The following is a 14,509-nucleotide window of genomic DNA, read 5'->3' on the forward strand; positions in this document are numbered from 1 at the left end:
GAGACAGACAGAAATATGAGACTCTGGGCAGTGACAAAATAAATTGTTTTAATGGGAGGTTTTCGGAAAGGGCGACTTTTCCTTGTGCTATCCAACAGCCAGTGTCCCTGTCTTGGGGTTTCCTGGGGAGGTACTGGCTGATCCCCCACCCCCCACCGGAAGCGAGGACATTACTCTGACACTACGTTCAGCCCTTCCAGGGATCCAGAGGCGTGTCTTAACATCAGGAGATTGGGGTGAGCTAGCCGACAGTCCAAAATACACAGTCCCTGTGTGTGCCCGGGCCCGAGGAAGGGGGCAGGGGCTTCACTTCCACATTAGATATTTCTCCGTGGGGGAAGACAGAGGGGGCAAATCGCTTTGAAAATTCAACTCTGACCTTTACGAAGAAAACTGAGAGACACTTTAGTATTATATACAGGGCAGAGGGGAGAGGAAGTAGAGGGGAAATTGCACTTAATTACAGTAGTTTATAGTTTACACCCATTGGACAAATTTACTTCTTTAAAAGAAATCTCCAGATCAGCCGGGATGGGGGGTGGGGGGGAGGGAGGTGGCTGATATTTACAGTGTGTTTGGCTCAGTTCAATAGCACGTGTCCTCCTCGCCCCATTTCAGTAACAGATTCAAGTTTTCACATCAGTTTGTTCGATGAAGGAGCATAATGTAGACGCTCCGGCTTTCTCTCTTCCTCTTCCTCGGTTTCTCATCTCCCGCCTTTAGGACAGACCAGACGGGAGAGCTTGACGTCTTGGGAGAGGCATCGTGACAATACTGCATAGAAGGGAAGCTGGGCTCCGGGCCGCGCCTCTCAGAGCCGATTGTCCGAGGCGCTGGCAGGACGTCAGGTGAGCAGCGACCTCTCGCAGGTGCTGCTTGTCAGGTCACTGCGCTTTTCCGAGACAGCTGCCTGGAGGGTGATGGTGTGGAAAATAGGGTCCTTGTTGCTGTGCACAAAGTAAGTGACGTGTGGGCATCACCAGGCTTGGAGAGGACACTGCAGAGAGAGAGGAGAGACAGCTCAGCTGTGTACATCTGCCGGGACCTGGGCCATTAGTCTGGCTTCTCTGGGGGAGCTGAGACCCAACTCAGTCAGCACAGAGCTGAGGCTGGAGGCCTGGGGACCCAGTGCCTGCTGAGTCCCGCAGGGCTGGTCCTGAAACACGCTCCCTTTAGGAAGACCTAGGTGCCGGCTTCCCTGGCCACTTCAGAAGAGAGAAGTGAATTGCCGCCGACCTTGAAATAGTCATAACTCGCCGACCTTTATCCTGAAGTTGGGCTCCTCTTCCTGTGAGTTTATAAATAAACTGCTCAGTTTGGTGGCAATGGCAGCTGGATGGGGAGCTCTTGCTTCTGGCGGAAATAAGGGTCTCTTCCTAAGTCCTCTAAGAGCAGGGGTTCCCCTAGACCCCTTCCCAAACTGTAATGGACCTATGAGTAGCAGAGATCCTGTTAAAATGTACTGATAAATTCTGATTCAGTGGACCTGGGGTAGGCCTAAGAACCTGCATTTCTAATCAGCTCCCAGCTTGGGCGGATGCTGCTGATATATTTTGAGCCACAAGGCCATAAAGCACATGAGAGAATTACCACGTACTCACAAACGATCCATCAGGGAAGAAGCATGGGGAATTGCAAAGCGCTTTCTACAACATTTGTTACTGTCAGGACGAGAGCTCAGAGGATCAGGATACAAGGGCTGAAGGCCTCTGATGCCAGGCTTCCCGGCGGGTCGGGGCAGGAGACCTACGCAGCATGGAGGAGCCTTTGAGAGCAGCCAGACCCCCATCCGAGGCGGCCTCTGCTCCCAGAGCCCTGGGCCTTGCTCATCTCAACTGTCTTGGAACACCATTGCTCGCCCTTGCCTTCCAGGGAGTCCCTTTTCTCCTCTCTCTGTCTCCTCCTTCTCTTTCCCCTCTGTTGTCATCTCAGGGGAAGGTTCTGCCCTTTGGCTTAGTGGCTTATTTTCTCAAGACCTCAACCAACACACACACACACACACACACACACACGCGTGCACGCACACACACACACACACACACACACCTACCACTACTATTAAAGGCCTATTATCCCACTGTTATCTCATTAATCAGTGCTCCCAGCCATAGCCTTGTATGAGGCTGCCATTATGCCCATTTTACAGGTGAGGAAAACAAGGTCAAAGAGAGCCCGTGAATTGTCCAAGGTTTCAGAACTAGGAGAGTGTGGGGATTCAAACCAGTTCTGGGAGACCTCCCAGCCCGCGTCCTTGCTATTACGCTGAGGTTAGAAGCCTTCTACTAGCTTTCTTCTTGGTCAAGCGCCTTCCTCTGAGCCTCGGTTTCTCCACCTATAAGATGAAGGTCGTTGAGGGATCAGATGGGCTGCTCTGCGTGCAGTACTCCGCACGGTGCTTGGTGTAACTGTCCTTGTTAACACTGGGCTGCCTGGGGTGCCCCCGCCGGGGCTGCTCCCCCTCCAGTGCCCCTCAGAGCAGGACTGAGCTGTGCGTCCGTGTGAGGAGACAGGTTTCTGGCCCTTCTTCATTCTTGAGGCCCTGGTCAGGGTCCCCTGATACCCTTTGCCTCCTCTTCCTTCTCCCACCCACCCCCACTCTCGAGTTTCTTTACTCCCCACTATCAGCCTTTTTCCAATTTTCAGATTTCAGGTGGAGGAGAGAGAAAATGGCTTGTGACCTTGCAGGTTTCAATAGAAAAGCAAACACCAAGAGCAGATAAGGAGACGCCAGCAAGATTCTATGACCTGTCATTAGGGATGGGCTTCCCAGCTATCAAATGTTTGCTCACATAATAAAATGGTGGCAGAGCCCTAAATGTTGTCAAAGGAACTAGGGTTATTTGCCCCCTTCAGAGTCTAAACACAAACATCTGATAAGGGGTGCCCTGTGCTCCCTCAGAACGGAGGTCCGGCTCACCCAGCCCCGCGGGGGCCTTGCCCGAGGACCTCTGAGGGACTACAGAGCCCCCGTCTGGAGGCTGTAGTGGCTGGGGGATTGTTAAGGACGTCCTCGCCCTAAGAAGATTTGATCCGTAATGGGGAAGAGCTGACATTTATTGAGGTCCTACTGTGTGCCGGGCTGCACCGCTAAGTAAGGGCTTGACACGCATCATGGCATTGAATGCTCACGTCAAGCCTTTGAGGCAGGTGATCATCATTCATTCATTTCACACGGTTTGGAGGTCCTTCCATACGCTTAGCCCTTTTTTAGGCACCGGGTGTGTGTGCAGTTGCGAACAAGACCCTGTCCCCATCCCCGCTGAGATTACATTCTAGTGAGGGTTTCGAACAATGAATGAGTAAAACAAAACGCATAACATAAAAGTGTAGGAGGAGATGAACATTCTAGAAAAATAAGCATGGTAAGAGGTTTCAGTGACTGGAGGGAAGAGGCAATAAATTAGGGAGGGGGATCGGAAGGTGATCCCCCCACTCTTTGAGGTGGTGACGTTTGAACTGAATGAAATGAACGCAGGTAAAGATATGCATTAAAGAATATTCCAGGCAGAAGATACCGCAGAAGCAGAAGTCCTGTGGTGGGATTGCTTCAGCTCTGGTTCAGCTGAAGCTGAGTGACAGAGGGAGAAAGGGCCGTGGTCTGACCACATAGGGCCTTGGAGGTCCCTGTTTCAGTGTGGTTACAACGGGAAGCTAGTGGAGAGTTTCGACAGGGGAGTGACATGATGGATTTCCCTTTTCCAGAGATCACTCTGGCTGCTGTGTGGTGAACAAAGCACACCCACGCCTGTGGGGCAAGACTGGAAGTGGGAAGTTAGGGGCTGCTGCAGGAGCGAAAGACTGATGGGGTGGTGAGAAGCGGTCAGACTGAGGATGCCTTTTGAAGGACCCCTAGCAGAACTTATTGATGGACTGGATGTGGGGTGCGGGGTATGAAGTGATCAAGGGTACCCTCAGGGATCCCACTGGAACAACTGGTTTCATGTTTGGAAATGGAGAAGCCCAAGGAGGAAGCAATTTGGGTCAGGAGGAACTGGGGCAAAATGAAGAGGTGCTATTTTAGGCAGGTTCACTTTGAGAGGCTTGTCAGGTATGTTAGGTATGCATCTGTATGTGCCAAAGATGCATCAGGTTTGTGAATGGACCCTCTCAGGGGAGAGGTCTGTGCTGGAGACAGAATGATAGGATCCATCTTTGTGTACGCTTGATCCAAAGCCCTGGTACTGGAGATTGCCCAGGGACAAACATGGAAGAGAAAAGGCCAAAGAAGGAGTCCCAGGGCCCTTTGACAAGTAAATGTCGCAAAGATGAGCTGCCAGCCAAGGAAAGGAGGAGTGGCCAGTGCCATAGGAGGAGAACCAGGAATGGGTAATGCCCTAAAATCCAAGTGAAAAAAGGAGGGAGTGATTGGCTGTGTCAGAGATAGAGCTTGAGAGATAACCACTGGATTTGGTGACAAGGAGGTATTAGTGAGCTGGCCAAGAGGGGTTTCAGGAACGTGGGGACAAAAGTCAGACTGGAATGTTCTCAAGAGAGGTATAGATACAATGGGGGGGGGGGTATATATACAATGGAGTACTCCTCAGCCATCAAAAAGAATGAAATTTCACCATTTGCAGCAACACGGATGGATTTGGAGGGTATTATGCTTAGTGAAAGAAGTCAGACAGTGAAAGACAAATACTGTATGATATCACTTATATGTGGAATCTAAAAAATACAACAAATGAGTGAATATAATAAAAAAAGTAACAGGTTCACAGATTATAGAGAACAGAACAGTGGTTACCAGTGGGGAGAGGGAAGGTGGGTGGAAAAAGAAAGGAGATTAAGAGGTACAAACTACTATGAATAAAATAAATAAGCCACAAGGATCTGTTGTACAGCACAGATATTGGAATACAGCCATTATTTTATAATAACTATAAATGGAGTATAACCTTTAAAAATTGTGAATCGCTATGTTGAAACATGTAGAATATTGTAAGCCAACTATACCTCAATTAAAAAAAAAGAAAAAAAAGAGAATTGGGGGTGAGGAAGTGGAGACAGTGAGTACAGATTATTATTAAGTTAGATTAATTATAGCTCTATTAATTATAAGTAAAGATTATACTTCCAGTTTTGTAGATGAGGGAACTGAGGCTTACAGAGATTTTAAGTGATGTGCCCAGGGTCTCAGAACAGAAAATTCTGTGCTCTTACCCACTACGTAAGATTACTGCCTTTTCTGCAAATATTCTCGCTGTTCTGATTTTGTAATAATCAGGGCAGGCTAAATATTCGCTATATTAAGACCATGCATGTGTCCCCAGACCTAGTTCTTTTCCTAGGTCTGGTTTTATAAATGCTGGTGATAAACCAAGTCTGATTTATGTGATGAATCTTATGTGGGAAATGTCTGTGACTCTAGGTATCCGATCAACCTTGAGAAATGGTAGCACAGCTAGTGTAATAACTTTTGAGGATAACCATTGCTAATCTGATGATTACCCGTTGCCATTAAATGAATTGTAAAAACAAAAAACAAACAAACAAAAAAAGATTTCTGCCTTTTATCTTGAGTGGGACACCAGGGGGAAATAAATGCCCTTTGCCATTTAAGATCCTCCTTCCTAAGCTCGAGAGACACTCAAGGTTACCATCAGGGAAAGCCAAGATTGACCCAGCTGCCACGGACTGGGTGTTTCCAGCCAAGCGCCAAGCTGAGTGCTTTACAAGTTTTATTGCGTTCTGTCCTTTCAATGATCCCACGAAGGAGGAATCGTTATCTTCATATTAAAGATGAGGAAACTGAAGTTCAGAGAGGCTAGACTTTTCCCTTTGGTCACACAGGTAGACAGTGGTAGAATCTTGAGCCCGGGTCTGCCTCGTGCCCACATCGGCACTTCATCAGCCCACGCTGCCAGTGGGGAAGGTTCGGGAGGGTGGGGGGCAGCTGCAGGGGATTTATGACGATGAGGCTGCCCACCTCCTTCTCGTCAGCACCCCTGATGGGTGACCGCTCCGGGGGTCCTCTCCTGACCTCTCTCTATGTAAACTAGGAAGCGGAGCGGTGGGTAGAGAAGTTGTGGAAACAGGACTCGGCTCACAGCCTACCCACACTTGTTCTAGCCAAGGTCGGTGCTTGCTGTGGTCTGGTTTCCAGGCTGGCGGGCTGTTGTTTGGCAGGAGGCTCAGGCAGAGACCCACTTAGGTGGTAACTCGCCAGCACCCAAGGGTTGAGAAGGGGGGGATGGGGCATAAGCTCTGGAAAGGACGGAGGGCAGTAGCTGCCAAGGATTCCCAGCAAGAAAGTTCCAGCGTGAGGTTCCCGAAACATGATCCACGAGGCCCTGGGGCATGTCTGTCTTGACAATGGAAAACACTGGGATCAGACAGATTCAAGGTCAAATTCTGGCTTTAGCCTTATACTGGCATAACCTTGGGTCATTTTTATGAGTACTTTAAAAATGGATCTTAGGACTTCCCTAGCGGTCCAGTGGTTAAGACTCCATGCTCCCAACACAGGGGGCACGGGTTCGATCCCTGGTCGGGGAAGATCCCCGCATGCCGTGTGGCATGGCACAGCCAAAAAAAAAAAAAAAATTAAATGTTAAAAAAATGGATCTTAGAAGGTGAGTGTTGTTTAATGGATGTGGAGTGAGAAGAACCAAAGTCTGGAACTCCAACTCCAGATTTACCGTCATGTGAATTTGGGCAGATTCTTCCCCATCTTTGAAATTCAGGTTTTTGCTCTATAAGTCAGACATACAAATTTCTACCTCGCAGGATGGGTGGGAGGATTAGCCAGGAAATTAAGATGGACAAGCATCTGGAGTGCTGTGTGGCAAATGGGAGGCAGTCAAAAAATGCTAGATCTGAATTCATTCATTCATTCATTCATTCATTCATATTTACTGAACATCTACTAAAGCCCAGGCATTTGGCTACACACAAAGGGCTTGGGTGCTTTGAGAGGCCCTGAACTATTTGCTTTTTTCCTGGGAGGTGGGTGAGAGGGCAGCCTTGTGCCAGCAGGAGAATGGGAAGCAGGGATCTGGAGCCTGGGCCCAAGAGGCAGGACGTGCTTGAGAGATGGTCCTAACCCTGAGAAATGTTATTGTCAGAACCTCCTTTGATCACATGCAGACCAAGCAGTGAGTTAAATATTGAAGGAGCTAATGGAAGGTGTCTCCTAAAGGATCACAGACAGAAAGGGGTAGGAACAGGGAGGAAGCTATCACTTTGTGCACGTGACTCTGTACTATGCATGGTCTTCAGGAACTTTGAATATTCCGTAAGAGGGAGGTGGGATTTTCCCCTTTAGAGATGAAGAAACTTAGTCTCACAGCCATGAATTAACTGCCCAAGGTCGTGTAGCAGGGGTGAAGGAGCTGGGATTGGCTCAGGCCTGTTGGCTTTTCCTAGCATTCTACGATGCCTCTAAAGCAGCACTGCCCGGGATGGGTCTCTATTCACTGCCCACATCAGCACAGGAAAGATTCTGAGATGCCCTGCCCTGTGGGATTTCTGTTTAGCCCAGCTGTTTCCCCAACAAATTTGACCATGGAATCTTCTTCTCATGCCAGATCTTCTCCTCATGCCATGGGCCCCTGATTCCTAGCAATAGCCTTGAAACTCTTTTTGGAAAATACTACTTTAAAACAACAAAAAAGCAGAATTGCCACCAATTCTCTTCCAGAACCCACTTCTGACCCTTTGCCTTTGGAACAGAGTTTGTACAACTTTTCTTCACCTTGGGTTCCTTCTGCTGCCAGGAGACAGCATTTTTACCCTCTTTTTACTTCATTCTGTCCTTCCCATTTCCTCTTCTCCTGTAGTTTGTAGGAAGAAAGTTTCCTGACTGGAATACAGTATGTGGGCTTAATTTTTACTCTTGTTCCTGACCGTTAAAGACCACAAGAGCAGCGATTACCACGGGTGTTTTAAAGATGGGTATTGGAAGACAAGTATTGTTTAAGTGGAAACAGTCCAGGATTTAGAATCAAAGACCAAAGTCTGGAAGTTTGGCTCCAGAATATCATCTATGTGACTTTGGGCAGGTGACCCTGCATCTCTGAGCCTCAGTTCATTTCTTTGTACTTCTTAGGAGGTTTTGGTAAAAAAGAAAATGGTGAGATAATGTTCATGAGAAGTATCAATGTAAACTGTAAAGTGCTGTATGAAGTTTTATCCTTACTAAATGTTATCATCACCCTGGAAGTGAGTCCATCATAGACTCCTGAAATGTGCGGGGACTTGGAAACAACTTCACAGTAGTTCTAGAGGGCCGTCCGTGCGGCTTCAAGGTCGGCTGGCCACTCTGTCCGGTGGAGGGGAGAAGCCGGCTGGGGGCCGGTGCAGCGTCTCAGAGAGCATCTCGAAGCATTTTGATTAAAGAGACCATTTCCTGAATTCAGAGGACTTGTTTCAACAAGCAAGCATCAAAGTCAACTTGGGAAAGACAGGAATCATTAATCACAGCCCCATCTAGGGCTGACCAAGCGGCAGATGGATTGATAAACCTTTCAAAGGGGAAGGTATTCCCAAGCAGGGCTGCTGCGCCTGGCTGCCCCCCTGATTGAGATTTGTGAGCACAGATAAATGTTTTCCCTGCTCACTACAAAGAGTGGGAAATCACATGGGAGTCGAAGGGCAGGGCAATGGGGGCTGTCCTTTCATCTTCCAATGGGTGAGAGAAGGGTAGCAAAGCAGGTCCCACACACCTCTCCCTCCCCAACACCCCCAATTCCAGAGCCTGGATGCCTAGGTTGTATGTGTTTCAGCATCCAAGATGTGCCAGGCACTTAATCTACATGACATCATCAAATCCTCAGAACAAGCAAATGATATGACTTGTTTTAGAGATGAAGAAAGTGAAGGCTCATAGAGGTCAAGGTCACCAAGCAAGTGGCAAAGCCAGGAATTGAACCCACCTGTTTGACGCTGCAGGACCAGGAGGAGATGGGGGCAAAGGAAGAACAGAGAAAGCTGAGCACGTGAAAGAACTTGCTCAGAAACACATGGCACTGGATGAGGTGCGATTTGAGGGAAAAAAAGACCATCAACAGGACCAAACCCTGCCGAGAGCGTCTGACATGAAGTTCAAGGTTGTCGCCTACTTATCTAGCAATCAATAAAGGCCAAACAGTTCCCACACTGCACAGACCCCAGCTACTAAAAGGTCCTATTGTGTTACTCTGGAATTGTGACCTCTGTTCAGACATCTTGTCCTGTTTTCTAACTCTTGGCATCTCATTCCAGTCCAGCTGTCCAAGCTGCCGCCTCACCATGGGTCATCTTTACTCTCCATCCCCTCTATGTGGAGGTGGGCATTAGTCATCAACTGACATGATGACTAAGCCTCTGGATTCCCCACTTTCAATGCACCAGGAAGTTGATTCTAGGTTTCTCTGTAAAACACCAAGTAAATGCAGGTCCCTGGCAAGGCCAGGCTGTCTACTGGGGAGTCCCCGTGGGTTGGCAGAATTGCATCATTCTCTAGAGCTTACAGCGTTGGGGGTCCAGCATGGGTCCTGGGCTGGGTGAATCAGCCCGGGGACTCACTGTTCACTCTCTCTATTGGTGGGAAATCCTCAGGGATCCCTCTTGCAAAGCATGGAACTCCGCAGGGGGTCTGACTTTCTGAGCCCTCCTTGGAAATACCTTTTCCGTGGCTCACTGATCAATCCATTGGAGATACTCAGTCTCAGTGCCTATAGGCTCTGTGTAATCCAGTCTCTAGCAACTGATCAAACTTCAGTACTCTAGCGCTCTTGTTAGGGATGCTGGGGGGAGCAATAAGTCCCTCCCCTTCAGGCTGTGGCCCATCTTCTTTGCCCTGTGACCTCAGGGATTCCTTTAGCAAGTGCCAGGGGAGCCTCGGAAGGATCACGCTTGTGGCTGAGTCCACACTTGCCACACTCTCTGCACACGAGTAGCCGTAGTCATCCCTCCCCTCCCCACCCCCCCCCCCCCCGCCCCCACATCTTCTTGCCGGCATTACCTGTTTACTGGAAGACATGTTGGTGAGCGTACTGATGCTGCTGGTATCTGTGACCACCATTGCAGATGGAAACCGGGAGGTGTGGGAATACTGGGGGGGTTCCTGCTTGTGTGCATACACTAGAGAGACAGAGTGAAGACAAAATGAAGGCGTAGATCACACAGGCGTGAGCACAGCTACAGACCCCCGCCACCTCCATCCCACACCACTGCTCCTGCTTCCCCAGGCAGATAAAAGGAAGGTGGTGGTGGTGGTTATGTCTGGCAAGGCAGTGCGATGTGATAAAAAGAACAGCCATGCATTTAAATCCTGGCTCCTTAATCAACTCAGTTAGCCTCAGTTTCCTCACCTCTAAAATGGGAATGATATAGGATTAGAAGAGAAATGGGAATGATATAGGATTAGCCATGCGTTTAAATCCTGGCTCCTTAATCAACTCAGTTAGCCTCAGTTTCCTCACCTCTAAAATGGGAATGATGTAGGATTAGAAGAGTTTGTGTTTAAAGCACTTCATACCAAATAGATCAATAGCTTTGCACAGTGCCTGGTATGCAGTGGTGGATGGCACTGCTGGGGTGGGAGCACTTCTTTCCCCCTGACTTTCAACAGAGTATTAGACTCCTGGGCATCAACAAGTGATCCTTAGGCATATGTGGTGCATCTGAGAACTTAAGGCAAAAAAAAGTTCTAAGTAGCTGGCAAAATGAAGGAGCTGGCCTGTTTGCTTACTGTTTCTGCCATGACTCAAGTACCAGGTCTCGTGCTAGCAACTGTAGATTAATTAATAATTGTAAATGGACACGGATGTCATTACTTGTATAATTCTGGGCTGTTCCAGTTTGCACTAAAATGCCTTATGACATCACACAAATATGAAGGCTGATGGACAAAAGGAGACTAGATTCCAATAAAACCTCCAGGACCATGTGGCTCACTTTTTGTTTTTCTAGTATGTGTCCACCAAGTCTGGAACCTTTGACTCATGCTAGTTCATCCATAAGAGTCATGTAAATTCCAGGTCACATGACCAACCCAGAAAGCATGTGGATGTTTGGCCTTGAGGGAGGGACCAGCTTGTTCCACCAAGGAGTCCTCCAGTTGGGAACGGGGGTGAAGGTCACAGCCCGCCGCCTCAGCCTGCCCTTCCCTTCCCTTGGAAGGAGGCTGGTTATTTCCTGGTCTGGGGCCCCATGAGCTATCTCTTCAGAGCCAGCCAGGCCAGCTGGGCCATGGCAGTCCACAGGTCACTGGTGACCACTCTCTGACTGTCACACCCGGGCCTCGCCACTGAGGAATCCTGCCCAGGGTGAGGGGCGGGGGCAAGTGGGGAGCATATTGGCCCTGGGCGGAAGGGCAGTGGTACACCTGTGGTCACAGACTCTGCTACAGGCTGTGGCAGATTTTTTTAAAGCCACGAAAATGTGATTGGAATGTGAGATGGTACTTAGAAACCAGCTCCGCAGGCCTGGGGATAGAGCCCCGAGCATAGAAGAAGGCTGAACTTGGCTGGTCTCCCTCAGACCCACAGCTCTGCCTGAGGCAGCCGGAGGAGAAACTGAAATCCTCTTTCCCGACCCTGCCTCCTTCTATTAAGGAGTCCCTTAATAAATAATCATTTGCATTTTTACAACTCTTAATGCTTACCAAACACAGTTCGTACCTATTTTTGTTTCATTTCCATAATCACTCTACATGCACACTACTTCCATTTTACGAGGGTGAAACTGAAGCTGAGAGTAGCTAGGGAACTTAACAATGGCTACCTAGCTGGTAAGGCTCAGAGCCAGGATTTAATCAGACAGCTAGGTCTGTCTGACCCTAAGGCTATCACCCTATTCCAGAGACGTCCCTGGTGTCCCTGTGGGAACTGTGCTTGAAGCAGGGAAGCCATCCTTTCCATGATTTCTCCCCAAACTCGGAGGCCAGGGACTATAGCCTGATGTGGCCAGAGGACTGGGGGTCTGGGGCTCAGGAGGGGTAGGGGGAGAGACACGGGGGATGGGGGTGGGTGGGAACTAAATGGTTGAAAGGTAGACTTGAGGTAGGTGTAGAAATTGGAGGCGGGAAGCAGCCTCTGTGTGGGGGGCAAAAACTCTAATATTCCTTGTACAGGATGATGTGTAGGCGGTATTTTCTGCCCATGTTCATGGTTCTTGATTGGAGATGTTTGGGGTGTGGAAACTGGAGGGTGTGGGGACTCTGGAAGATTTTTCAGTTTCACAGAAGGCAAATAGGAGGCAAATTATATGCCAAGTCTGATCATTTGGTAACAGCTGCCTGGAATTTTGAACTGAAAAGGCTAAGTTGAGGCTCATTGGGAAAAGGGGCTGTGCTTGATTGGGGGGTCTCTTCCACGGGGGCCAGGGTGGGAAAGGGGGCATGAGTTCGTTCCACATCTACGCTACCCTTACTCTCTATCTCCAGCTCCCCTTTCCATATAGGCCTTAATTGTCTTCATCAAATCTTCCCCCAGGAATCCTGGGGGTAGGGAAGAGGACCAGAAAAGGCACAGCACTGCCTAAGAGTTATGCTTGAGATATTGGCTTTGTTGATCACAGGTAGGGAAAAGTGACCAAACCAATAAGCTTCCAAGAAACTTCAGACCCGGAGAGGGAAGAGCTTGGCTGCTGAGGTCCCTTTGGGTTCCCTCCCCGACTTGCCCGTGTCCTTACTGTGTGAGTTCTGCAGCTGCGTCACAGCGGCCATGAAGGGCTGCTGGGCCATGTGGCTGCCCGGGCTCTGCTGCATGAGGGGCTGCTGGTGAGAGCTGTGCAGCTGCTGGGAGAACTGGACGGGCTGCAGGGCTGCCAGGCTGCCGGCCACACTGTTGATGACGGGGACGCTCTGAGCTTGGGAGGAGTTGAGGCCTGTGGGAACGAGAGGGAAGATTAGAGATGGCTTCAGGGGGGAGGACAGGTGAACAGATGTGAATGGTCATCAACGGAGCCCCTGCTATTTGCCAGGCACTGGGCTGAGCCTGTTACGTAAGAGACTGCACAGAAAGCAATTTTATAGACCCATCTTACAGACCAAAAAACTGAGGCTTAGAGAGATTAAGTTGACTCGCTCAAATTCCACAGCGAGTTGTGGATTCAAATGGGCTTTCAACAGATCTGACGGAGACCTGAGAGTCTCCCAAAGTCGTCCTGTGACCTCCCAAACTTAGCTCCCTTGAGGTTGCAGGGCCCTATGCTTGCCTGCTCCATCCATGCCTGGCTCTGAGGGAGCAGAGTTAAAGGCATCCACACTAAGGTGCAGATTACTGCCCAGATATGTCTGTCCAGCAGGGGGCAGGAGTGTGCAGGGACCCACGTTTGGATAAAAAGCAAAACCCCCTCCGCAGTCCTGGAGGTATGGAGCCTGAAGCCCCTCGTCTAGCGGGCTGTGCAAAAGCCGAAAGAGGTCAGATGCTCTTTCTCTTGACTGGAACAGAGAGGGGATAAAACACTGCAACTCAATCAGTCTATGAAGCGGGTATATCTCATCTGGCAGCACAGGGCTGGTGGCATCAAAAGGACCAGGTATTGGAAGGAGTAAGCAGTAAGTTGAAGGTTGGCAGTTACAGTAGGTGTTGCTTTCTGTTCTGGAAGGATGAGGGCCTCCATGGTTCTGTCCTGTGTCTGTATCCTAAGGTCTCTTTAGAACTGGGGCCGGCACTGCAAAGATCAGGTCCCTGGTACCCACCCTCCATCGGCTCCCTGGGCGGGACTCTGGGGAAGGCACCTGAGGCAGCGTGGGAGTGGGGATGTGAGGAGCAGGGGAAAGACACCCCAACCTCTTTCCTGGAGCTGCCAAGGTTCCTTTGCCCTTGCTTTCTGGGAAGTGGGGGGAAGAATGCGACGAAGAAGGAAACCCAGAGAAAGGTCTCTTTTAGGCAAATGTGGAAAAGTCACCTAGAGAGCCCTTCCTGAGATGGAGAGGGTTCCATAAGCAGGTTCACAGGAGGGGGCAGTCCTCCGTGGAGACAGCACAAAGACCTCAACAATTGCCTGCTCAGAACCCAGCTGATACTGTTATCAGAAACCTAAAAGGTGAGACCGATGAGCAGAAGGGAAGGGGAATAAGCCCCCTCCTGGCTCTCCTGGCTGGGACTGGGGAGGTGGGGTCCTCTGAGCACTCAGAATAGTGCTATCTCAAAAAAAAAAAAAAAAAAAAAAAAAGAATAGTGCTATCTCCAGTTCCCCGGGGGGCTCGGCTTCTCCTCCAGGCAGTGTCTCACCTGATACCATGATCTCCTGTTTCCCTTTCCTACCTTCTACGTAAGGTCTCAGTACCCGAGGAAGCCCCATGGATTTGCTGTTGTCTCCCCGAGCCCATTGCCCCTGCTCTTTTTGGGAAATCTCTGCCCAGAAAAGCAAATTATGCTGTGTAGAGTGGATGACAGTGGAGGGCATACTTCTGCAGCCTGCCTGTGTTTTAGAATCATCCTGGGGAGCACTTTAAGAAATATACATTCCTCGGCCTCACCCATGACTTAATGAGTCAGACACTTTAGAGGTGAGGCCCAGGAATTTTATTTTCAACACAGTCTGTGACCCTGATGTGCCTCAATTCCAGGATGGA

General features: G+C 49.5%; 1 protein-coding gene and 1 non-coding gene across 7 annotated transcripts in view; one reads left to right on the forward strand and one right to left on the reverse strand.

Moving 5' to 3' along the window:
- Positions 1-27: 27 nt before the first annotated feature.
- Positions 28-14,509, reverse strand: part of HNF1B (HNF1 homeobox B) — a 53,369-nt gene continuing 38,887 nt past the window's right edge. For 4 of the 6 annotated variants that reach the window (XM_068530012.1, XM_068530011.1, XM_068530010.1 and 1 more), the window contains exons 7-9: positions 12,619-12,813; positions 9,947-10,065; positions 28-997 (exon numbers count right to left, since the gene is read on the reverse strand). In XM_068530012.1, the coding sequence (XP_068386113.1) occupies positions 977-997; positions 9,947-10,065; positions 12,619-12,813 (335 nt within the window). In that variant the 3' untranslated portion in view covers positions 28-976. The remainder of the gene's footprint in view (positions 998-9,946; positions 10,066-12,618; positions 12,814-14,509) is intronic. The other 2 variants (XM_068530013.1, XM_068530014.1) reach the window with 2 other exon arrangements.
- On the forward strand, positions 5,189-5,320 carry LOC137755729 (small nucleolar RNA SNORA72). Its single transcript, XR_011072111.1, has one exon. It is a non-coding gene; the product is annotated as a small nucleolar RNA SNORA72 (small nucleolar RNA).

Source organism: Eschrichtius robustus, chromosome 20 (genome assembly GCF_028021215.1).
Source record: "Eschrichtius robustus isolate mEscRob2 chromosome 20, mEscRob2.pri, whole genome shotgun sequence".
Lineage (NCBI taxonomy): Eukaryota > Metazoa > Chordata > Mammalia > Artiodactyla > Eschrichtiidae > Eschrichtius > Eschrichtius robustus.